The sequence below is a fragment of the Drosophila sulfurigaster genome, chromosome X (genome assembly GCF_023558435.1).
Source record: "Drosophila sulfurigaster albostrigata strain 15112-1811.04 chromosome X, ASM2355843v2, whole genome shotgun sequence".
NCBI lineage: Eukaryota > Metazoa > Arthropoda > Insecta > Diptera > Drosophilidae > Drosophila > Drosophila sulfurigaster.
The window spans coordinates 14,270,495-14,294,444 of NC_084885.1; the positions used below are offsets into that span (position 1 = coordinate 14,270,495).

The window sequence follows — 23,950 nt, forward strand, 5'->3', positions numbered from 1 at the left end:
CAATCTTCCGTTCCCGTTCTGTCTGTTGCAGAAGGCTCGTGCCCGTGTGTGTGTGTGTTTGTGTGTGTTGAGAGAAGTGTGTGTGCTTTGGGCCACTTAACTGAGGCTTAACGATTGTTATTTAGATGCAGTTACAGTTGCAAGCTGCAAGTTGCAAGTTACATGTTGCAGTTGCACACTCACTCTCTTACTTGCTCGACAGTTCAAATACACTCAAGCGAGTGTGAGTACGAGTGTGTGAGTGTGCGAGTGTGTATTCATAGAGTTCATGCTTTAAAAATTTGCATTGCCTATTTTACTTCTTTTTTTTTTGCAGCTGAAGAATTCTCTTTGCGTTGCGTTTTTTGTGTAACAAGTGTGCGAAGTTGTTGCTGCTGCAGTTGCTGTTAAAGCAAACACAGCATACAACACAGCACACTCTCTTCCTCTTCCACGTTTTTTTTTTATACATTTTTAGCGCGCTCAAAAGTTATGCGCATTATTAAAAAGAAACGCGATTCTCGCATAAATTTTAATGCTCATGATTATTATTATGATAATAAATTTTATGGAAATATGCGTGCTGTGCGTGTGTACTTGCATGTGTGTGTGTGTGTGTGTGCTTGTGTTTGTGTGCATTGGTATTTCATGCTGACGTTGGCAAACAAACAGCAAAACTCAAAGCTAAGCCTTCTTCCCCTCTCACTCACTCATTCTCTCTATCTCTTTCTCTCTTGTTTTACAGCTGCCGCCAGCATCATCGAACCCAGCCGCCTGGAACGGACAGCAGCTCAACCACAGACAATAGCACCAAGCAGCGAGCATCGAGTGCAGCAGCAGCAGCAGCAGCGGCAACATCAACAGGAGTTCGGCAATGCCAGCAGCACCACTTCCGACTATCGAACAGCATTTGCTGCTGCCGCATCGACAACGACAACAACAGCAACAACATCGACCGCAATCCTCAGCAGCAGCGGGGAGCAGCATGCTTTAACGCTCGCTCGACCACCGCGCGGGGGACGCTACAAGCGTCAGGAGGAGGAGGAAGAGGTTGATCGCTGTCGACTCTTTGTGGAGGGCTCTCCGAACAAGAATGAACTCTACAGTCCCGAGTATCCCAATCTCTATCCCAAGAACATCAATTGCACGAGAGTCATCACAGGTGAGTCGACGAAGTATCTTAAATTACAATCTATCTACATTTTGTGAAAATGACAAACTATACCCAGATAAATCACATATGCTGACTAATAAATAGTTGAAAAGTAATAAAGAAAATCAGAAAGTAAATAATAGCATTCACTGAGGTTCGACTTTCCCAAGTGGAGAAAGGATTAAATAAATAATAAACTTGCCTGAGAACTTAAGCTCCCACGAAAAGTACTTGGAAATAAAATAGAAATCAAAATAATAATAAATAACAAATAATTATATATAAAGCCAAATATCCTGTACAACCCAATCATTAGTAAGAGTTAAAAGGCTGGAATTTTTAGACTAGATAGCTTACGAAATATAATCGTCTATTAGGACTAGATTTTCAAAGACTTCTTATGACAAATATTGTTTTTAACTAAATAATAAGTACACAAATTATTTAAGTATATAATACTACTGACTTTCCTGAATGACTTACTGTCTAAGTTATTAACGCACAGTATAAACAGTAAGAGTTAGAAGACTGCAAACTTTATACTAAATATTTTAGCAAATATAATCGGCTGGGTTCTTAACGACTTATCATGAAATGTAGATAATAAGTACAAAAATATTCTATATATATATTATATAAGACTGGCTGTCTTGAATGACTTACTGTTTAAGCTATTAACGCACAATATAAACTGTAAGAATAACGAAGCTCTAAACTTTATACTAGATAGCTGACGAAATGTTGATCGTGCAATAAGACTGGGTTTTTATTGAATACTTCATTAGAAGCAATTTCGAAAAATATTACTCACTGACTGAACTATCATGGGTCGCCGTAAACGGCAATAGCTAGGAGTCTGTAATTTACAATGCAATTACACTAGACAGCTTACTAAATTTGATAGAGCAATAAGACTGGATTTTATTAAAGATAAAAAACAAATAGAAAATTCGAATACAATTTGAATTTTAAAAAAGAAATAAATAGTAAATAAATATAAATTAAATACAAATGTCTCTCAAATAATAAATTTTAATTGTAGATAACTTGAGGCATGTAATAAATATTTATTATGCGTTTACAAGTGTGAAAACTGGCATACTTATAATAGATAGAGAGCAACTGACCAGAAGTTCAGTGTATGTTGAAGGCGAAATAAAGAGATTAATCTTGATGAGTAGACGCACTCGAGTTGTTCAAGCTGATGATAGCGAAGTGAGTCTAGCCAAGCGATAATATGAGAATGCATTGCGACATTTGGCCAGCGGACAATATCAACGTTATTATGACGATGGCACAACGAAGATGCGAACTGCGAACTGGAAGTTAGAACTTGCAGTTCATAGAGATAGAGAGAGAGAGAGAGAGAGAAGGAGAGCTACAGAAGCCAATTCAGAGCGAACTTCCTGTGGCATATGAATGCCGCGAAGTGCGTGCATGAGTGAATAGTTGGGGTGTACTCGCAGTCGCAGTCGTAGTCGCAGTCGCAGTGAGTGAGTGGGCGAGTTGGTGAGTGAGTGAGTGCAATCAGGTCTCGTAAAAGATTATATGGCAAGCACTTTGCTGCCGGCGCAACTGACTGCAAATAATTGCAAGTCTTAACCAAGATGTGAGTTGGCAAAGAGAAAGAGAGAGAGAGCAAGCGAGCGCATTGTGTTGACATTTCAGACAGACAGAGAGACGAACAGACAGTGACAGTCATTCAAGGAGTCTGTCAGTTAGTCAGCTAGTCAGTTGTTCAGCTTGGCAAGAGAGGGTTGGCTTGCTTTAATGCCGCCGTCGGCTGTGTGGCCTATTAAAAGCGTTAGCGTGTTTCACTGATGGCCTCCAAATGAAATTAGGATTGCCTCTGGGATGCGGCATGGGTTCGCTTCAAGATTGCAAATGTGATTGCGATTGCGATTGAATTGGAGTTGAAGTTGAAGTTGAAGTTGAAGTTACTCTCCAAGTTTGCGTTGGAGTTGGAAACTACAAATTGTAATCGAAGCCTTCGCATATTTGCGCTGATCTTTCAGCTTCACTGAGTTTTAGTCTCTTGTTTTTTTTTTTTTTTTTGCTTATCGACGGCCAAATCATTTGTCAGTTAAGACAAAATGCGCTGCTCGCAGCATAAAAGCTAAGCGAATGAAATGATTGCTACGCATCAGCGGTCACACTCAGTAACTGTATGAGTATCTATGTATCTATGTATGTATCTGTATCTATGCAGCTTGTGCTTGTATCTATGCGCTGTATTAAGTTTACATGTGTGCTTTTCGCTTAGGCAGACAGCTAGATAGATGGTTAGATAGACACAGATAGATAGATAGGCAAGCAAAGCTGACGACTGCCATTGGGAGTGGCAGGCTTATTTGCATATCAATATGTGCCGTCAGGCAATAGACCGGCTCAAGTTGCCAACAGCAGCAGCTACAGCTACAGCTGGAGCAGCCTGTTGGCTGTTAGCTGCCTCCCCATTCCCATCATGCGACACCCTTCTTCGCTTTGCTCTCTTCACTCTTCGACTCTCGACTCTCCACATTCTGTGACTGTTGCCTCCTTCTCAAAACGTTAAGCGGCTGCATTAGTATTATTTAAGCTTATGCTTATGCTCATGTGTATGCGTGTGTGTCTCTGTCTGTCTGTGTATGTGTTGGAGCATCCATCTTCCCTTTCTCCTCTTGCTCCTCCTCTTCCTTCTTCGTCATCTCTCTCTCTGTGTCAGCATTTGAATCCGCCCTTTGGCTTGTGCTCTGATTCCATGTGTAGCTCAGCCATTAATCTCCATTTGTAATTACTTCTTATAAATCAGATTAGCCGCTATCTCCAAATATTAATAATAAATACAAATCATACAAATTATGCCATACATAAGCACGCATCCTAATCGATGGCAAGCTCATTTCAAGTGTTTGCCGATTGAGTTCTTAGCTTCAGATTTAGCTTTGAGTCTGTAATTTTAATGCAGCAAATTCTATAACAATTGCGGCTCGCAGTCTGGGAATTTCTATGCTATATGCTTTTCAGTATTTTCTTTACAGTTTTTCTTGTTTCCTTTTTATACCCGCTACTCATAGGAAAGAAGGGTATTATAACTTTGTGCCTCCACGAAATGTATGTAACTAGAAGCAGGAGGCATTTCCGACCCTATAAAGAATATATATTCTTGATTAGCGTCAACAGCCTAGACGATAAACCCATGTCCGTCTGTCTATCTGTCCGTCCGTGTGTAAACAATCGAATCGAACAAGCGTAGTTTTGAAGCAAGAGTCGATTTTTAGTAAATACAATAAATTCTATGGACTTTATGATACCTCAAAATTTGGCTGCGTTCAGATAAAAATTATAGAAATTATTTAGAAAATAATACGTTTTATTTACAAACAGGTATATTTAATACTCTATGCTATATTTTGAATGTAGTACTATATCAATATTAAAAATATAGCCTTTGGTTAATTTTGAATATTTTTGCGGTACCTTAATTTGGTATATTTTAAAATTAATACCAAAATAAGTAGCGGGTGTCTTACAGTCGAACACACTTGACTGTAGTTTTCATACTTGTTTTGTTGCTGTTTTTGTATTTTGTAGTCAAGGCCAATCAAACTGGAAATCCCCATTCACCAAAAAAAAAACAAAAACAAAAAATACAACGAAAAAAAAACATAGCATTTTGTTTGCGCATATGTCTGTGATTCAGTCTTTCAATGCAGCTCCATTATGTTATGTATACGCATCGTGGGCCCAAGGTCTATCCTCTCGCCTGGTCCTTGGTACCTGAGGGTCCCAGTTATGCCACGTCTGGCCACAAAGGCTTCGCGTATGTGTGTATGTGTGTGTTAGTGTGTGTGCTTCTTTGTGCGATTGTATGGTTGGGCTTTCTTCTCTCGTTTCTTTTCTTTTCTTTTGGTTTTTGTGTATTTTCAAGTGCCACGCGCCAGCCCATTGATTCATGCCAAGGATTCAGTCGTTATCATCCGTTTATCTGCCCCCTCCCCTCGCCTTCCCTTGCCTACCCCCTTGTCTTGCCCTCGTCAGGCTGCTGTTTTCTTTTATATGCGGCCACTGAATGAGTCCCCAGCTGCATTCATTTGGAGCACACACACACACAAATACGACGCCGATTCGAGTTTTAGCCTGAGCTGTTGTTAATCAGACGCCTCTGTCTCACTCACTCCCACAATCTTCCTCTCTATCTCAATTTCTTTATGCTGTGTCGCAAAGGAACAAGGCCAAAAAAAAGCCGCAGCAAAGAAAAGCTCGAGACAATATCACAGCTACAAGGTTTTCCAGATCCTTTTACAATTTCAATTAGTCTGCCACATTTTTGCCCATTTTCCACAATTTTGAGAAGTAGCTGATCTCAGCTCTATATAGAGACTCTTGCCAGACTGCGTCTCGTTAGCTTAATTAAAGAATGCAACTCCTTTAGAGCCAGAGACGCATATTACCTGGTAAAAATCAAAAATATATTTAGTTCGAAATAAAATGCATTAAAAGTTGTAGCAACAATTTCTTAGTTAATACTTTATGCAACAACTCTGCTTAAACTCAGCTTCGTAATCCATTTGGTGTCCAAGTAGAATAAATAAATTTACTCCTACTTTATTCACGTAATAATACCTTTTGTTGTTGTTGTTGTTGTTTCTGTCTGTGTTAATTACAGCGCCAAAGGGTCAAATCATACGCCTGGACTTTCGCAACTCGTTTAACATCGAGGCCAAGGAAGAGTGCAAATTTGATTTTCTTGAAGTAAGTACGCAAACAGGGAAAAAAGAAACTACAATAACAATAAAAATAAAAAAAAAAAACAGATACGAAACTAGTGGCAACAACAAAATGCTTTAGCATAAAGCTCAACTTTGTTGCTGGCAAGCACAAAACTTGAAACGTTTTGCGTTGAGAAAACTTTAGAAATTGTTTTCCTTTTCGGAGCAGAAAATGCCTTGGGCATTTTTTCTATGCCATGCATTTTGCATGACAATTTTTACACGGTATGCCCCCAAGTTTTAATTGAAAATTGGAAATGGACCACGCCGCCGTCTGCTACACATGTCGTATACGCAACATGCAACAACCAACTGGCAGTGACATCAAATAGAAAAAAATAGAAAAAACAAAACAAAAACAAAAAGCACTTTGCGAGATCCAAACCAAAACTTAATCAAAGCTTTGCCACAGCACAAAATATGTGCAAGTTTCATTCGTTTGAGCTGCCAGCTAATTAACAAACTAACTTCTATTTTATTTTTTTTTTATAACTCGACAGAACTTATTAAATCAAAGCTGGCTTTATTTTTGCCTTTAACTTTGCTAACTTATGTACGAAAGTTGCATAATTGCTAATGTTGCTGCGGCGCACTTTTTTTTTTTAATCTATTGCAACATATTTTGCATAAAGTTTTTGTTAAATTTCATATGTAAGACAACGGGAAAACATACAAATTTAATTGCCATTATTATTATTTTATATATGTATGCATTTGTTTCACTCTTAGCTGAAATTAAAATTACAATTAAATTGTTTTGTATTATGTTAGAATATGAGCGAGCATATTTACAAGTTTAGCTACCTAAAGAAAAGGAAAAGTACAAGCCAATTTGGTGATTTCTATATAAACAGATTTACTTGGCAAGAAAAGAAGAATATAAAGAGCAATTTGTTTAATATAAGATGTTGTAAAACTTTAATATGTACGATTTGAAGGAAAAACATATAAATCTAGTTACAATATTTTGTTAATTCATAGCTTAACATTTTTTTTTTTTTTTTGCAATTTAATTACAATACTTTAACACCGCAGTCTATTTTATAATATTGGTTTTATGTATTTTTTCGTTTTATTTCCCTAAACTGCAGTCCATTTAGTAATCTCAATTTGAAGTAAAATATTATTGAACTGCGCTTTCTCAATACTTAGCTTTACTTTTGTGACTACCCGTTGTGAATGAGCCGAACGTATGACAAACATACTCGTATTCCCCACATGGTCGTAAATCGCCGATGTCGCTAGTCGTTGTCCAGTTAATCATTTGATAACTTGCCCGTTTTCCAAATGTCATGTGGTTTCATTCTTCTATGTGTGTGTGTGTGTTTTTTTTTTTTGGCTTTTGCTAGATACGCGATGGACAATATGGCTTCTCGCAGCTGATTGGTAAATTCTGCGGCACAGATTTCCCACCGGAAATCACCTCGAAGGAACGGTATCTGTGGCTGCATTTCCATTCGGACGATACCATTGAATACACGGGCTTCAGTGCCGTTTACGAGTTTCTGGATCGCAATCGAGAGTCGCCCAGCACGGACCTAAACTGCACAATCGAAAAGGATGGTTTTGAGGGCTTCATCAACTCAACCGATGTCCCAGCTGACATAAGGGAGCAGGTGATACGCGATAAGATTCCCCTCGATTGCATTTGGCGCATACAAGTCAAGGAAAATTGGAAAGTGAGTGAAAGACAAGCGCACAAAATCTGTGTTACAATATTTACATTTACACCAACTCACTCTACTCATCGCTTTTCTTGCAGATTTTTTTGAAATTCCTGACCTTTCAGCTAAGCAAACCGAATGACTGTGAGACGAACTTTCTGGATATATTCCCAGAGCAAACAGTGATGCCATTAAGGTAAGAGTTGCAAGTTGAAGCTGAAGCTAAAGAGATATCACAGAGGGTGTTAGATATTGGCTGCTTGCTGGCTGCTGGCTGGCTGCTGGCTGGTGGATGGTGGGCTAGGTGGCTAGGTGGCGTATACGCAATGTACGGCACGCCACAAACCAATTTCCGCTTCACGAATGCGCCACACAATGTGAAGTCAGCCAAAAAGCAATGTAACGCTATAAAGATCAAAGCATGTACAGCAAAATTTCAATTTATTACCGGCCAAAGTAAATTGTATGCTAACGGAAGTTGCGGCGGCGCCTTTGACTCGCCCAACTTGAATTGTTTTGTGCCACCAACCGAAGCGCCGAACAGCACCTTCTCCCTTTCTCTCTTTGCTACCTTCACCGTAGTCAACCAGCTGAAACCTATGCAGACATCAGCCAGCCAGCCAGACACATACACACACACACACACAGCCCACAGCCCATTCACGATTCACGATTCATGCATATCCCAGCCTCTTTCACCTCTCTCTCTCTTTGTCCCTTCTACCAATCACTTTTTGAACGCTGCCATTCAACAAATTTCCACTTGTTGCTGCTGTTATACTGCTCTCCCCCTTGGCCCCTCTCCAGCCAATGGCAATTGCAATGGCATTCGATTTAAGGCCTGCTTTTTGAAAGGCCAGACTACGGCTTTTGGCTTTTGTGTGCCCCACTGATGGGAATAACGACGACGTCGATGCCAACGACGACGACGACGACGACGACGACGACGTCAATGACAGCACCACTCAAAGTGATTGACTGTTCTTTCTATGTGGCTGGCGGTCTGTGTATAGCTTGACTCTCTGTCTAGCCAGAGTCGCACATTCTAGGCAGGCTGGCAGTTTGGCATACTCATTGATTTGCTGCTAGTTGCCATTGCCATTGCCATTGCCAGGGCCATTGCCATTGCCCTTTTGCCAATTGCCATTGCTATTTCCACTGGCTGTGAAGTGGCCATAGCTGTCGCTCTCAAGTGTCCCTTCGATTCCCATTCGAAATCTTTGCCACACACACAATGCATGCAAAGCAAGTAAATCGCTTAAACGAGAACGCTTTCAAAGCAGTTGGCAATTAGTTTGCATTAGTTTTGGCTGTGGACGCAAATAGATCAATTTAAGATAGTTGAAACAATTCAAATAAAGAGTCGCGTAGATATATGTAATATATATATTTCTATATTTGCATTTATTATTAGAACTCACTTACGATATTTGCTCTTCATCGAAATATTAAATTGCAGCACAAACATTTGCTTTAAGGCGACCCTCAGTGCGAAATTAAAAAGCATTTCTCCACTCGCTCTTTATTGATTGTATTCTCCTCTTTATTTTCACTGTTGTCATTTATTTTATCTGTTACACATTTTCCTTTCCATTCACTCTTACTCACCTCCTCTTTCTCTCTCTCTGTTTTTCTTCCACTTCTCTTTGTGTTGTTGCAGAGTGAAAAACTTTTGTGGCTCGGCGGGCGAAAGTATTACAACAGAGTCCAATATTCTGCACATGCGATTTTACGCCGAACAAAGTGCGATTACCTCATCGTTCGGCATTCTATACACAGCGTTTCGGGACCGCGGCTCAGGCAGTAAGTTCCATCCACAATTCAAACTGCTAACAACTTTCAAAAAACAAAAGCAAAATATACAAGTATATATATAGTATATAGTATATAGTGTCCCAACTTTGGAGCACACTGCCACAGTAAAGTACTTTTGCTATGATGTTTTAACCACACACAAATAAACAAGTAAAATAATGAAATTATACGTCTTCGGCTAGCCGAAGTTTCAATACACTCGCTGTCTAAGAATAGAAAGTATTAAAAGCAAAAAAGAAAAACAAAAAACAAAAATAATTAGAAATTATTTAAGAATTTAAGTTCAAAATATTAAATGGAGAATATAGCTAAAAGGTTTCAATAGTCGATAATGAAAAGCTAATAAAAAGTATAAAAAATTGAATATTAAATAGACTTTCAAAAATAGAAAAATTTAAAAAGAATACTTTAAATAGAAAATCTTATGCAAAAAATTATAAATACAAATATTAAATAGGAAAATATTCATTGAAAGAATTAAACATTAAAAGGAGATAGAGATAAAGAGAGTGAAAAAAAAAACAAAATTTTGAATAGTCAATGTTAAATATAAAATATTAAGAATACAATGTTAAAATCAGTAATTTAAAGCCATTAAATTTATTAAATAGAAAATTCAACATTTATTATTAATTATTAGTTAATAAATAGCTAAAAGATTTGAATACGCAATATTAAATGGAAAGCAAAAAAAAAAGGAATATTTTGAATGGTATAATATTAAACATTATCTATTATGTTTAATTTCATACGTATTCTTTTAGTATTTAGAAGCAACCGTTTAACTATTAGATATACTATTTATGATATACTTTTTAAAATGTATTATGTAAAATAGAAAATCTTAAAACGAAAATATTTAATACAAAAAGTAAAATAGTGAGCTCATGAAAGAGAAAATATTATAGATAGAGATATGTCTTCTTTTTTTTTTTTTTGATTAATTACATTTTGATTAATTGGGTTGATTTTATTTATAAATTTTGCTTTAATCAAAATTCATTTATGAGCAATATTTCCAAGAATTCTACGAAAATGTATGCGTGTGTGATTAAGAAGTTTGGTTATTAAGACACTTACTCCTTCAGCGTTGAATGCGTAATGTGAGAAAATAGAGCAACCTCATGGCCAGAGTGTTGTTGGTTGTGGCTAATCCTTCAAATTTGCCGCACGTGCGTTACGCGAACTTTTGAAAAAGGCAACGGCAACGGCAAGAGCAGCAAGAGAAGGAACAGCAAACGGAACAAGGACAATGGGCATGGGCGAGATCCAGAGCAATCCAATGTTAAGCTGCCACAATCCGAACTGGCTACACAAACACTAGAGTCCAAGTCCCAAAACTGAAGCCGAAACGGAACCAACGGAGGCGGAGACATTGGCGGCCCCTTTTTTTGTTTTTTTTTTGTTCTGTTTCTTTTTTTGGGAGATGGCTTTTTTGGCAGACTTTCTGCCATTTTCACTCTTGGCCATTTGTAATGGCCTGCGGCGGCGGCAAACATCTTCGACGTCAACACACAACTGTCCATGTTGGTTGTCTCTGCGTTTGCTTTGCGAAAGCTAGCTAAGCGTCTAACTGTGCCTCTGTCTGTCTGTCTGTCTGTCTGTCTGTCTGTCTGTTCATCCGGCTAGCTGACTGTCTGCCAACCAGTTTTGCGTGATTGCCGCCTGTTGCCAAAGGCTAAGCACTCTTTTGTCATTCAACGATTGTCCTTTGTTCCTCGGCATTGTTAGCTTCTCTCGCTCTCGCTCGTTCGCAGAACGCGCAACTTCGACTTTGGCACTTTACAGTTTACAGCTATCGTCACATAGACAAAGACTGAGGTTGTACTTTTAGTTGTCACTGTCGCAGGCATTGCAATTATTGTTGCTCGAGGACGATTTATGTTTGAGATTAAACGTATTTGTTTTGCTCCAGCTCCAGCTACAGCTACAGCTTCAGCTACTGCTGTTGATTGCCGTTGTTTTTTTTTCTGTTTGTATTTTTTATTTGATAATCTATCCATCTCTGTCTTTATTGTTGATTTTAAACCATGTCTTTTACTCTCTATAGGTTGCGCCAGTGATGAGTACGATTGCGAGGATGCGACCTGCATATCACAGGAACTAATGTGTAATGAGCGGGACAACTGCAAATTTCGCTGGGACGAGGAGAAGTGCAATGTAAGAGTAAGAGCAAGCGAAAAGGATAACGAGTCCTTGAGCATGCCCACACACAGACACACACACACATTATGTAGGCCAAACAAACATGCATCTAATTATAGGGCAACGCATGTCCCACACACACACACAAACACACACACACATAAGACTCACTATCATTATAAGCCAATGCCCAACACGTTCACACATACAAAGAGAGCCAAAAAGTTGGCCAAAATAAGTTTTGTTGCCAAAGTTTGAGGTTTGTATTTCAGGCGTGCTCAGTCACAGTTTACTCTGCCCCCTCACGCTCCCCTCATCAGTTTTTTGTTTGTTTATTATTTGTTGTTGGCACAGCAATTGTGTTAGATCATTAGATTTGATAAAGACTTCCAAGCACGATTCGCAGCACTCGCTGGGCCCCAAAAAACTCGTACTTACTTGCTCAGCCATTAAAGAGGACCGCAAATAGTTTTCTATTGCTCTCTGCAAATCGCCAATGTTGCGAAATGCCCCAAAAACTCAACTAATTGTACCAACTGCACTAAATAAAGAATAGACACACAAAAAAAGGCAAACTAAAAAGAAACAAACGCAACCGCATGTTGCTACTTTACGACATCCTTAAAGAACCCTTCACTTCAACTTAAGAAAGGATTTTAACTATCAAATCCACTCGAAAACTGTGCTTAACTTAACTCTTAACCCTCATATAAGTTTTGCATGTGCTTTTGCCTTTGACTGACAGCTTAAATAGCCTGTAAATTTATTTATTTTCTACAAGTATAAAATATATCATTTTAATTAAATGCAATTAAAAAAAATATATATATACTTTGAGAAAAACAAATATAAATGACAGCAATTAAATAAATTCTATTCAGAAAAACGAAGCTACCTTTTAACAGCTTTTATAGGGTATCGGAATGGACACATCAGTGAAATAAATCTTTGCATAAAAAGTAGATTTTATGACTCTTGAAATTTGTTTAAATGAGCATTCCAAGGGAATTTAGTAAAATAAAAAAATAAATTACAACTTGTCTAAGGCAGCCAGGCAAAATTGTTATGTTAAATTCAAAGTTTTTTATGGCGATCTGATAAATCAAGAGAACATAAATGTGCTTTAGCTTCGCTGTAAAGAGAATCCTAAAAAAAATTACTGAATACAACATTAAGGTTCAGCTGAAAATTCACAGAAAAACGCCTTTTAATCACCGGACTAAACATATAGAATTTCTATTCATATATATTAGGTAACAATAAAGTAGAAAATGAGATGATTTTGTTATGGAATGCAAATTGTAGGTAATGGAGCGATTAAACGCTTTTGATTTGGAGTGGGCACCATCGATAATATTTTGATTGAATTATAAAATAATTCAAATGTTTTTGGGGGAGCGCCCATTCATTTCATAATTAGCCCAATGGGTCAATCATAAGCTCAATCATGTGCGTACACAAATTATGTTTATTTAATTAGTTCGCATTAAAATTTTGCGCTGAATCATTTGTTAATTGCGTGCATCGAATTTTGTTTTCGAAATTGGCCACTAACAAGCAACAACAAGAACAACAACAGCAACAGCAACACAAAAGCCACTCATTCATCCATTTTATTAGCTAATCCTCAAATTTTAATGTGCTGCCGTAAATGAGCTCTCGTAGCATATTTAACAACTTTTACCTAATTTGTAAAGCATAAATGTTATTTTTAGTAGCTTACTCGCAATCACATTCGCATTCGCATTCACATTCCCATTCGCAATTTCAACAATCAACAAACGAGCAAAGTACGTGAATGACCTAACAATGAGTTTTAATAAGCTTAAAGACATCTTCGCATTTCCACTCACTTCAGCTTCTTAAGAAATCTTTAAAATGCGCAAAGCTGATTTCGATTTATTTTTGGAGCGCACAATTTAATGCTACCATATTCAAGCTACTTTATTTGACAGTAATTAAGCTTATTTTATTTTCAGCATTGCTTTGATCATTAACAATCATCTTATCGGTTGTAAACATGTTTTGAATATTCCAAAATATATTTAAATTGCAGTTTTATTTTGAAAGACTAAATTGCATTTAATTCTAATTAACTTTTTAAGTCTTTTAATTTCATTTACGATGGTGTGAAAACTATAGCACATCTGGTTAAGAAAACTTTCGGCATGAATGTAAAAGTATATTGATACACCAAATACGACATTCGGTATATTTTAGTATTTGTCCAGAATAATATTTGGTATATTTTCAGAATAATAGCACACTCGATTGTAGCTTTCATACTAGTTGTATACATATTTAAAGTAATGCGTATACTTAATATATATTTACTATAATATTTCGAGTGTACTCGACTGTGAGATACCCGCTATTCATTTTCAGTATTACCATATTCTACAAATATACCAAAAATATTATGTATAAAATACTAAGATATACCGAAGGCTATATTCAAAATAATAATACATAAAAGGCTACGAGTATATACAAAATATACCAGGTTGTCAACCAAAGCAGTTAAGACCCGATTGTAATAGGAGGGTTAGGTTAAAATTCATTGTTTTGTAGAGCTTCTTCACTTCGTAAATATCTATAATAAAAACTTGAAATTAAAAGGCATTCACACAATTCTCGCTCTAATATTTAGTACACTCTTGAGAACTATATATAAAAGTGATACTAATTACTGGCATTTAAATTTCTAATTCATTCACAGACTGAAACGAATGGACAGTCGGAGCACGTGGTCATCATTATCATTGTGTTTGGCCTGATACTCGGCGGCATGGTAATCACATTCATTGTGAACTGCATTCGAAAGATAATACGTGATCAGAAGATAATACGCGTAAGTATCGTAAAGAAATAAAAATGCTTGATTGTAATATAGGCAACATGTGTGCGCGCCTCTCTCTCCCTCCACCCCCCGCTCGCTCTCTCGCTCGCTCGCTCGCTCACCCGTCCCCCCGCTCACCCCAGCTAAATAATCTCTCATCTCGCAGACTGTGCCTTAGCCTTAGTAATAGCCATCATATATAGATATAGGCTACCATATATATCTATATGTATGTATGTATATGTAGCTATAGCTATATAATCCTACTCGTATTTGCCTTGCTCTCACAACTCTGACACTGACACTGACACTGTGTGTGTGTGTGTGTGTGCTCACGCTCTCAATATTATGCTCGTGCTGTGCTGCTTCCGCTTGCATCCCCCTACATCCCACTCCCCACCTTTCCCCCTTAAATACACTCTTATCCTCTCACTCTCTATTTCGGTCTGTCTGGTAGAGCCTGCAGTCTACTATACGATTAAATTGCATTCAACGACTATCTGGCATTTCTTTTGTAATACATTCATGCACACAAACACACACACACACACACAAACACACGTACATAGGCAGCACACAAAAGCAAGCAGCAAAATTTAATGTATGTAATTATAAAACGAAAACAACAAAAAAAATGTTTAGTTATTCCAGCTGAATAGATATGCAAAATGTAGCCAAACATGTAACCAAATCCTGCTGCTTTCACTCTGTCTCTTTCACTCTATCACTCTATCTCTCTCTCTCACTCTCTTTCACTCTTCATTTCGCCATTATCTTTGTGTGTGTGTGTGTGTGGGTGTTCGTGTGAAACGTAATGAGCGCACGAAAGTATGCTATGATTTTTGTGGGTTGCCTTTTGTTTTTGCGTGCAGCTGACTCAAAATTGCCCCAAATTCGAAATTAGCAATATAAAAACAGGCAGCGAACGAACGAACGAATTCGATTATGCAGATATCCTGTAAACAGACTAGTCAATAATAATCAATAAACGCGCGGAACAACAAATGCAACAACCTAAGCTAAAAAGCGCATCAAAATTTCGTTGTTTTTCCGCACTTTGTTGACTACTTAGTTAACCTCTTTGATAAGGCTGCGCATTTACAGGGTATAATGAGCTTTAATTGCAAACATTAAGTAGCGATATTACGAGTACTTTGAAGCAGCCAACAAGCATTAACATGGCCATCAACTTGAATTCATTTGGCTTAAACGAATCCATAGCAATGCCAGACAATTTTCTTTTTCGCCGATTACCTTTTGATGTGTGTGTATGTGTGTGTGTGTGTGCCTAAACTTTTCTTTGATATGAACTGACGCAGCGTTCGTGCGAACGCATTTCATTAGTGTACATAATTTCCACAACATTTTCATTGCAATTTTTATGCTTACTTTACTTTGATTTACAGCCGAGTTTGAGTTGCGTTTTTCGGCCGAAAAACGAAGCTGTTGATCTTTTGCTCATTAATTTACATGAATTCAGGGAAAAGACGTGTGTGCAAAAGTTGTACTTTGACTTTATTTTAAAGCAGAAAAACCGAAGCAAATGCTGCTTCAACTCGAATGCTGGACACGACTTATTTTCATGGCTCATCGCACATCAATTGTGCTTGAGAAACTGAGAGGCAGACTGCGATGGCATTGGCAATGGCCATTGACAGCTCTTCATGCGCACACACACGCACACTTGCAGACGTTGCGTATACGCAATGTATGCGTGACACATCTAGTGGACACATTACTTTGCCATCTCTCAACTCTCAACTCTCCACAGTTCCACAGTTCGTTGTCGTACTATGAGTACTTGAGCCAGCGGCTTAACGGCTGGCTGACCAAAACGCTGCTTCAATTTGTCTGCAGTGTCAATATTACTTATACGCCACGTGACCGGCAAAATAGTTGAATGAATGATAGCATCTGCTTGACCTTGACTCTACACTCTCTCTCTCTCATGGCATGGGAATCAAATGCTCTAGATTGTAATTACAATTTATGATGGCACTGAGCATAAGGAATCAACAGCAACGTTCGCTGTCTTTTGGTTTTCCTCTTCGTGGTTTGTTTTTTTTTTTGGCACTTCTCGAGAACTCTTTGGGGAACGTTGTCCACTGGCCGCGTGGCGTGCAACGGCATGTTTGCTATCTGGGGCAACATTTCATTAGCTGTCGATTTCAATACAACTCGCCCGATGTCGTCTCGCTCAGGCTCTCGCTCTCGCTCTCGGTCTCTCGCCCGCATGACATGGCAAACCATTTTATTGTCATGGCATTGCCATCGTCAGCCGTCGTCGTCGTCGTCCAGTGGTTCCCTAGGGCATTACTTGCTGAGCCAGCTCCCAGCGAAGAGAGTAGGAAAGAGACAGAGACAGAGAACGCAGTGAGAGCGAGTGAAAGATTGCGTTTGACTTTGACTTTTGGAATATTGACGAGCGACGTCGAAGCAAAAGCTGAAGCTGAAGCTGATGGTGAAACCGAAACAGAGACTCGAGCTTAAATTGAATATCATTGTGACGCCAGCAGCTCATGGCCAAAAATACACTACATCTGCTTCGCAGCAAGTTAATTAAGTGTGTGCCCTGATGTGTGTGTGTGTGTGTGTGTGTGTGTGTGTGTGTGTGTTGGGTCTGGTTGTTGGGCGTTGCCAACACTTGGCCATATTTATAGAGCGCGCAACCAGCTGCGCAGATGGCGGCAGACCGCTTGATTAAACACACGCCTCCCAGCTTGGATTTGTGTGCTTTGCTGTTTTCTATTTGCTTTTAGCAAAACAAGCCACGGCGAAGTGGGGAAAAGTGGGATGAAAGAAATGCCAGAGCAGCATCAGCAGCACCTTTTTGGCCAATTTCATCTAACAAATTTCATTTGAGTTGACTAAGTTTGTCACACGCTTCATCAATGCTATGTATACGTCGAGTGTGTTATGCGCTGATCTGTCTCTGTGTGTCTGTCTCTCTGTGTGTGTGTGTGTGTCTATTTTACATTTCGAAATGTCACACGCCATTAGAATTACCAGACTGCCAACAGCAGACGACACCTACGACACCCAAAAGGATGCCAAGCGCAATCCAATGCGTTGCGTTGCGATGCGTTGCGTTGCCTTGCGTCCTTGCCACGCTGTGTCTATTAAATTCCTTGACTGCCGACTACATAAAACGACAACGCAGCCAAAGACAAGACAACAGAACACAACAGAGCAACAGCAACAGCAAAGTCAAAGACACGCAGACAATGACGACAACGCAATATTATTTTACATACATACGTATGTATATGTGGAGCAGCTTCTCCTTCTGCAACTTCCGCCGCCCCATGAAACAATGCTGCTGCCACTTCAAATTGCACTTCAGTGGCAGCACTTGTGCCACATTGCAAGCCATAAGAGTTTCATCAATGCTACAGCTACACAAATTAGTGATTAATTAGCATGCGTTAACATTGCGAATTCATAAGCAACAATAAGCATACCCTGTAAAGCAAAATGGGATAATTACAATACACGTTGTAAAGAGAAAACTGTAAACTGAAAACTGATTATGGAAACACTTTTAAGAAAACCAGAGTGGAGTGTGCTTGACTGTGAGATACCAATTATTAATAAGAGCCAAACAGTGCGGTAAAAAATACATATGAATACTGACTCCAAGTCAGAGATGCTTCTTTCTGCCTGTAACATAAATTTCCTGCAATCACAAAATTACCATATCGAGTATAAAAATATATCAATACAAGTGAACAAGTTGTAGAGCCTCTGCAGCCAGTGCTTTAGAAATAATTATAATGAATTATATTATAACTAACCTTTTTAGATAAATAAATAACTTATCAAATTATATAACAACATTAATAACATAAAACACAATCTTTCAGGCTTGAGGCAATTTTGTAGACTTTCAAATCGAATGTAATCATAAATAAATGTAATTTATTATCAGTTATTTTATAGTTGATATCTCATTTCTGAGTATTTGAGTATTCCATTCTCACTTAATTTGAATACCTCTATGACGGCCGAAGGGCTTTTATCAGCGCACACGCAACACACATAGCAATCATGGAAGGTTAACGCATTGCATTGTGCTAATAAATCTGTTTTGATTAGCTAGCGACCAATTCAATTAGGGCAACACAAAACAATAATGCGTAATGCAAACACTCAGCTATCACACACACACACACATAGAGAAGCTATTGTACTATAGTATTCCACATCGATCTGTTATCTGTAATAGTGTAACACTTAAAGGCCATTCAGCGTTTACAAAATTAACTGTCTAACAAAACGAAACGACTTTTGACTTCTGACTTTTGGCGCATGAAAGGCATAAAAATAAATGCGAAAAACCAAATGAAATAGAGGCAAGCAAAAAGCTAAAAAGCAAAAAAAAGCACAGTAATAACTATCTATCGAAAGTTATGATAATCACAGAGGCGGCAACCACTTAAAACTTGTCCGAGAAAAAATAGGAAAAAATTGAGCGGTTTTTTTTTTTTGTTTGTGTTGATTGTGAAAATTTTATGGAATTGCAGCAACTCATCGAATAGAATTGAATTTGCACAGTGCACAGTGCACAGTGTGTGCTGGCAGTATGCAGACACAGTGTGTAATTAAGAATATTTGGGCGATTGCATTTAATTGCACAATTAAATGGCAATCAGCGGACAAGTTTCCGGATCACTCGTTAATCGCTCATCAGTAATCTGTGTAATCTGTAATCAATAATCGGTAATCGTAAATCGTAAATCGGTAATCGTTAAACGTTAAACGACGCAGTGAATTATAAACTTATGATTAAATCAACGCGCCGCAAAGCAAAAAAAACTTGAATAACCCGGCGTATACTTAATGCCAAAGTTTAGAACACAGTTTTAAACGGCTTTTTTCGTTTTTTTTTTTTTTGTGGGTGGGTGCTTGATATCGATGCCGAATTGTAAAACAGCCGCTGACTATGCACGTCGAATGGTTCAATAAACACACACTGACATTCCCCTCGCTTATGTTCCTTCTCCTTCTTCTTTTCCACTCCGTATGCTTAGCACACGTGCCTCCTTTTGAGGCTGCTTTAAGTGGGTCAGGGGAAAAGGTGGCAATCTGATTATCGCCTCGAGTGTTTGGCACAGCTTCAAGAGGTGTGTGTGTGTGTGTGTCGGGTGTGTGTTTGGATAGATGGGATAACTGTGCGTGCCGCTTCACCTTTCTCTCCTTTTATTTTTTTTTTTTCTTGGAGTCAAACTGTTTTCTGGGACGTGGGAAAATTATGCCATCAGAAAAATGATAAAAGTCGACTGACTCGAGGGGATTTTTTTTTTGTGTTTGTTTTTTTTTTTTGAGGAGGCTGCGAGATTGAAAAGTAAAAACTGTGGCAGTCTTTTTATTGCCGGTCGCATTTATGAAACTGCATCAAATAAATTTGCACAAAGCGCACATCGAATCAAATCAATTCAACGTCAGCGGATTTGATAAAAATCATTCAGCAGCAGTTTCGATCGATTGACGATTCCACGATTCCACGATTCACGATGTGCGATGCGCGATTCACGATGTGCGATGCTTGATGCTTGATGCTTGGATAAGCCGATAGCTTAGGGAGGTTTTCCATTCCTGACCCCCCAACACACACACACACACACACACACACACACACACACACACTCTGCGTGTATGTGTGTGCGCGTGTGTGTGTGAGTTTGGTATCTGGCCGAGAGCCGCAAGGAAATTGCTTTGCGGCAACGCCATCGTTGGCCACTTTAATATGCCGTTATGCCAACTAAATGGCGGCAAAAACCATGCAAAAAAAAACAAAAAACCAAAATGTAAAATAAAACAAACCACCAAACCGGTTGAAGAAAATATAAAAAAAAAGAAAAAACGAAGGGAAAGAAAACCCTCGACTCGAATTCGAAGCGTGGCAGGAAAACAATAGAAAAATCAGAGAGAAGAAAACGAAATACTCGTAGCAAAAGATAAAGGATAAAATATTCATACATACACTCGTGTTCTCAATGTCTAATAAAATAAATGTATGTATTTTTCCATATGTGTATGTTGCCACCGTTGCATGCAACGGCCGCGGCCGTTGTCCGTTCTCCGTTGTCCGTTCGCTTGCCCCGTTCTCATATGCTACGTTATACTAGAAGTATTTTATGTCTTTAGCATCTAGATTTGAGCATGTACTTGCAGATAAAAAATATATAGTAGCAATATACGTATGTGTGTGTGTGTGTGTGTGTGTTTGCCACACATACTTGCCACATGCCACGCAATTTTGGCAGCGAGAGTCGCTCCAAGCGACTGCCAAAAAAATGAAACACAGTGCAGATCTTTGCAACTTTGGCAGGCAGGCGGGAATTTTTCCAGTTTTCCTTATTTTCTAGTTTTCTAGTTTTCTATTTTTCTATTTTTGTGGCGAGCCACAAAAAGGTTGAGCAGACATGCGAAGTGCCTGCCACATTCCACAGTTGACATTGCAAACGTGTTAACTGCTCTGCTCTTCCTGACCAATTCTTTTCCCACTCCAGACGCCACGCCCTGACTGACGACTCTCCATTTCATTTTGGCCAAGATATGTTGCCTTTATGCAAAGAGAACTACTTCAAGGATTACTGTTGATGGTGGAATAGATTTTATACCTCCCGAAATCAATTGAGTACCATTCAACAGTCTAGTGCACAATACTTTATTCGAAAAGCAGTTCGTAAGTTTCAAAAATTGCCATCCACATAAGATTCCTTGAGAAATGTTGAAATTCGTTCAAAAATATTACAACTTTGTTCATTTAACTTTGAAAATATTCCATGTGCCAATTGCCATCTAAACTTCAGCTCTAGAGCTTAAAAATCCTCATAAATAATCACTTAAAATAAATTGTGAAATCTACAAATGATTTAATTAAAAAGAATTCAACATTTTATGAGCTATTGAATCGTCAATAAAACTTTAAAACTTTAGTCTAATAAGCTTTCAATAAATGAATTTATGACATAGTTAAGTTATAATTTTAAATATTCAATGTTCTAAAGTGTAGTCAACTCTTTATCACAAACGTGAAAATCGTTTAAGTTTTATTATATATATTTATAATAGTCTTCATTAAGCTTCTTAAGTAGTCGAAGTGCTAATAAATTGTAGATCAAATTTGAAAGGCAAGCTTATGAAATCTTCAAAATGTTGAGGCTGAATACTTTATATGTTATCAAATGATTTTAGAATATCGTAGAACAGTTTTGTTCACTTTTATTACAAAAGTATAAATTATATCTTTAGGAGATAGCTTACTAGAAGATAATACTTTTTTAACTAGAAATAGCTTAATAGAATTAGTAGAAGAAGTTAATGCCTTTACGCTGAGCATGAAGCGCACCTCTCTCTCTCTCTCTCTCCCCTCTCTCTCTCTATCTATCTCTTCCTGTGTGAAGTGTGCTCTATTGGCCTGGCCATAACTGCATCCAATTTGGTAACAACCGCAATGCATATTTGAACTACCAATGCACACAGACCGACACACATAGACACAGACAGAGAGACACGCAAGCAATTTAGCCTTGAGTGATATTTTAGTGTTGGCTGCTTGCAACGGCAGCCAGCAGAAGCTGCTGATGTGGCCAACAATAACGTTAACGGCAACGGCAACAGCAACGGCAAGAGGCAAGAAGCAATGGGGCAACACAGTTCCCTCCGCTCTCCGCTCTCTGCTCTTTACTCTGTCTCTAGTCTGGCAGCATCTCATTGTGGTGGCATTTCGTGTCTTGGCGGCCGCCTGCGAGATAAACAGCTTAGGAGTAAAACGCGGCACATATGCGTGCCACAAAAGCCAGCTAAAAACGGGAAGGAGGAGATAGTTTGATAGTTTTATTATTTTAGCAATTTTGTTGTCACTGCGCCGCCATCTGACAAATGCATTTTAGCTTAATTTGATAGCTCTCGCTCTAGCTCTCGCTCTAGCTCTTGCCTCTCTCAATTGTTGTCGTTGTAGCCAAGCAGCATTTCATATTTCATATAAATTAAGTAATACTTGACGAGAGAGCTAGGAAGTGGGCGAGACAGCCACTGGACACTTGAAGCCCAGCACTCCGAGCACTGTCATGACGCATGGCAGCGTAATGGAAAAACTGCCATTTCCGCCAAAGAAAAGCAGCAAGCAGCTCATCCGCGTTGAGAGCTGTTTGCTCAATTGGGGAGCTTTCGGTTTCGTTCCCACTGGGGAGAAGTGTATCTGAGAAGCGGCTGCTAACATACAAGGCATACAAGACACGCTAACCTCTCTCTCGCTCCTACTCTCTTGGCTTGTCATGCATTTGGGAGTGCAATATTTTATTAGAAACTGAATTCGCACACAGACATTGCGAGTGTGGAGGCGTATGGGGCGTGGTCCGTTCATGGACATTGGCTTAAGCAGCAAGTAATAACCAACTTATGTAGCTAACCGTATTTCTTTGCTCACATCAATTTCCCATTCTCCTGCCTCCTGCCTCCTGCTCCTACTCCTGTCTCCCTCATCTGCTGTGCTGTGCTGCATTGCATTCGCCCTAGCAAAATGAAATGAAATGAAATAAATCAAGCTGAAATGCAATTCGCAAAGAAACAGCGCCACGGCCATAAAATAATACATACAAGCAGCAGCAGCAGGCAACCAAGCGGCATTCGAGAGACAGGAGATGGAGCTAGAGATGGAGCTAGAGGCTTCAGGATTCTGGCTTCAGGCTTCAGGCTTTTGCCTCATCGCTCCAATGCTCGGTGGAGGATGCCACTCGGCGACGTTTCACAAGCTGAACAAAGTGAAAAGCGAATTGTGAGCAAAAGAACAGGGAAAACAACAGCAGCTGAAACAGAGGGGAAAAAAATAAGTCGAGAAAAGCTTTAGCTTAATGCGAATTGAAATGCTTGCACTTTAACTTAACACGTGGGTGTCGATGCGATGCTCTTACCATTTGCCATTTATTCACCTCCTTCTCCTTGCTCTCCTTCTCCTTCTCCTGAGGTATTGACATTTTATGATGCCCACCCTAGCAACCAAATAGCTTGGCTGTCAATCATTCAACAACATTCAGACAGTTCGTCAATCAGTTGAAACATTTTTGCTCTTTCCAAACGATTTTGCCTGGCGGCCTTCAAATTATGTTAGCACTTTGATAGGCTTTGCAAAAGCTTAGCCTGCTTACCTCTGGACAGATTGATCAATCGTGCATCATGCTTAGTGAACTGCATTTTTATTGATTGATATAACGTTATTGCTGATGAGCTTTAAACTGTTTAAGAACTTTTTATGCAATAGTTTGTAGATCTTACTTTTAATTACAATAAGTGAATTTAGACAGATATTTAATGGTTTACGCTCAATAACTCTCTGATCAATCACCATCAATCATTGTTTCGATATATGCGAGATTTCAATATTCATTTGTTGCGCCTTAAAATGATAAAGAAGATTTCTCTGCAGATATTTGCTGCTGACTAATCAATCATACATCAATCAATCCATCAATAAGAATATTCAAAATATATGTTTTTAACTTCTAATTACTGTAACTGATTGTTGAAAGTATGTACATTAACTCTTTCTCACAATCAATCAATATTTTTCTTTTTTATTTAAATTTCTACATAATATATA

General features: G+C 38.6%; 1 protein-coding gene across 4 annotated transcripts in view; it reads left to right on the top strand.

Annotated features, from left to right (window-relative positions):
- The window catches only part of LOC133848372 (neuropilin and tolloid-like protein 2), a 67,096-nt gene that overhangs the window by 22,599 nt on the left and 20,547 nt on the right, over positions 1-23,950 (top strand). For all 4 annotated transcript variants that reach the window (XR_009895258.1, XM_062283910.1, XM_062283912.1 and 1 more), the window contains exons 2-8: positions 725-1,141; positions 5,781-5,866; positions 7,233-7,562; positions 7,646-7,743; positions 9,208-9,350; positions 11,413-11,522; positions 14,227-14,358. Coding sequence is in view for 3 of the 4 variants with exons in the window: in XM_062283910.1 (XP_062139894.1) it covers positions 725-1,141; positions 5,781-5,866; positions 7,233-7,562; positions 7,646-7,743; positions 9,208-9,350; positions 11,413-11,522; positions 14,227-14,358 (1,316 nt within the window). In the remaining variant the exon portion in view is untranslated. The remainder of the gene's footprint in view (positions 1-724; positions 1,142-5,780; positions 5,867-7,232; positions 7,563-7,645; positions 7,744-9,207; positions 9,351-11,412; positions 11,523-14,226; positions 14,359-23,950) is intronic.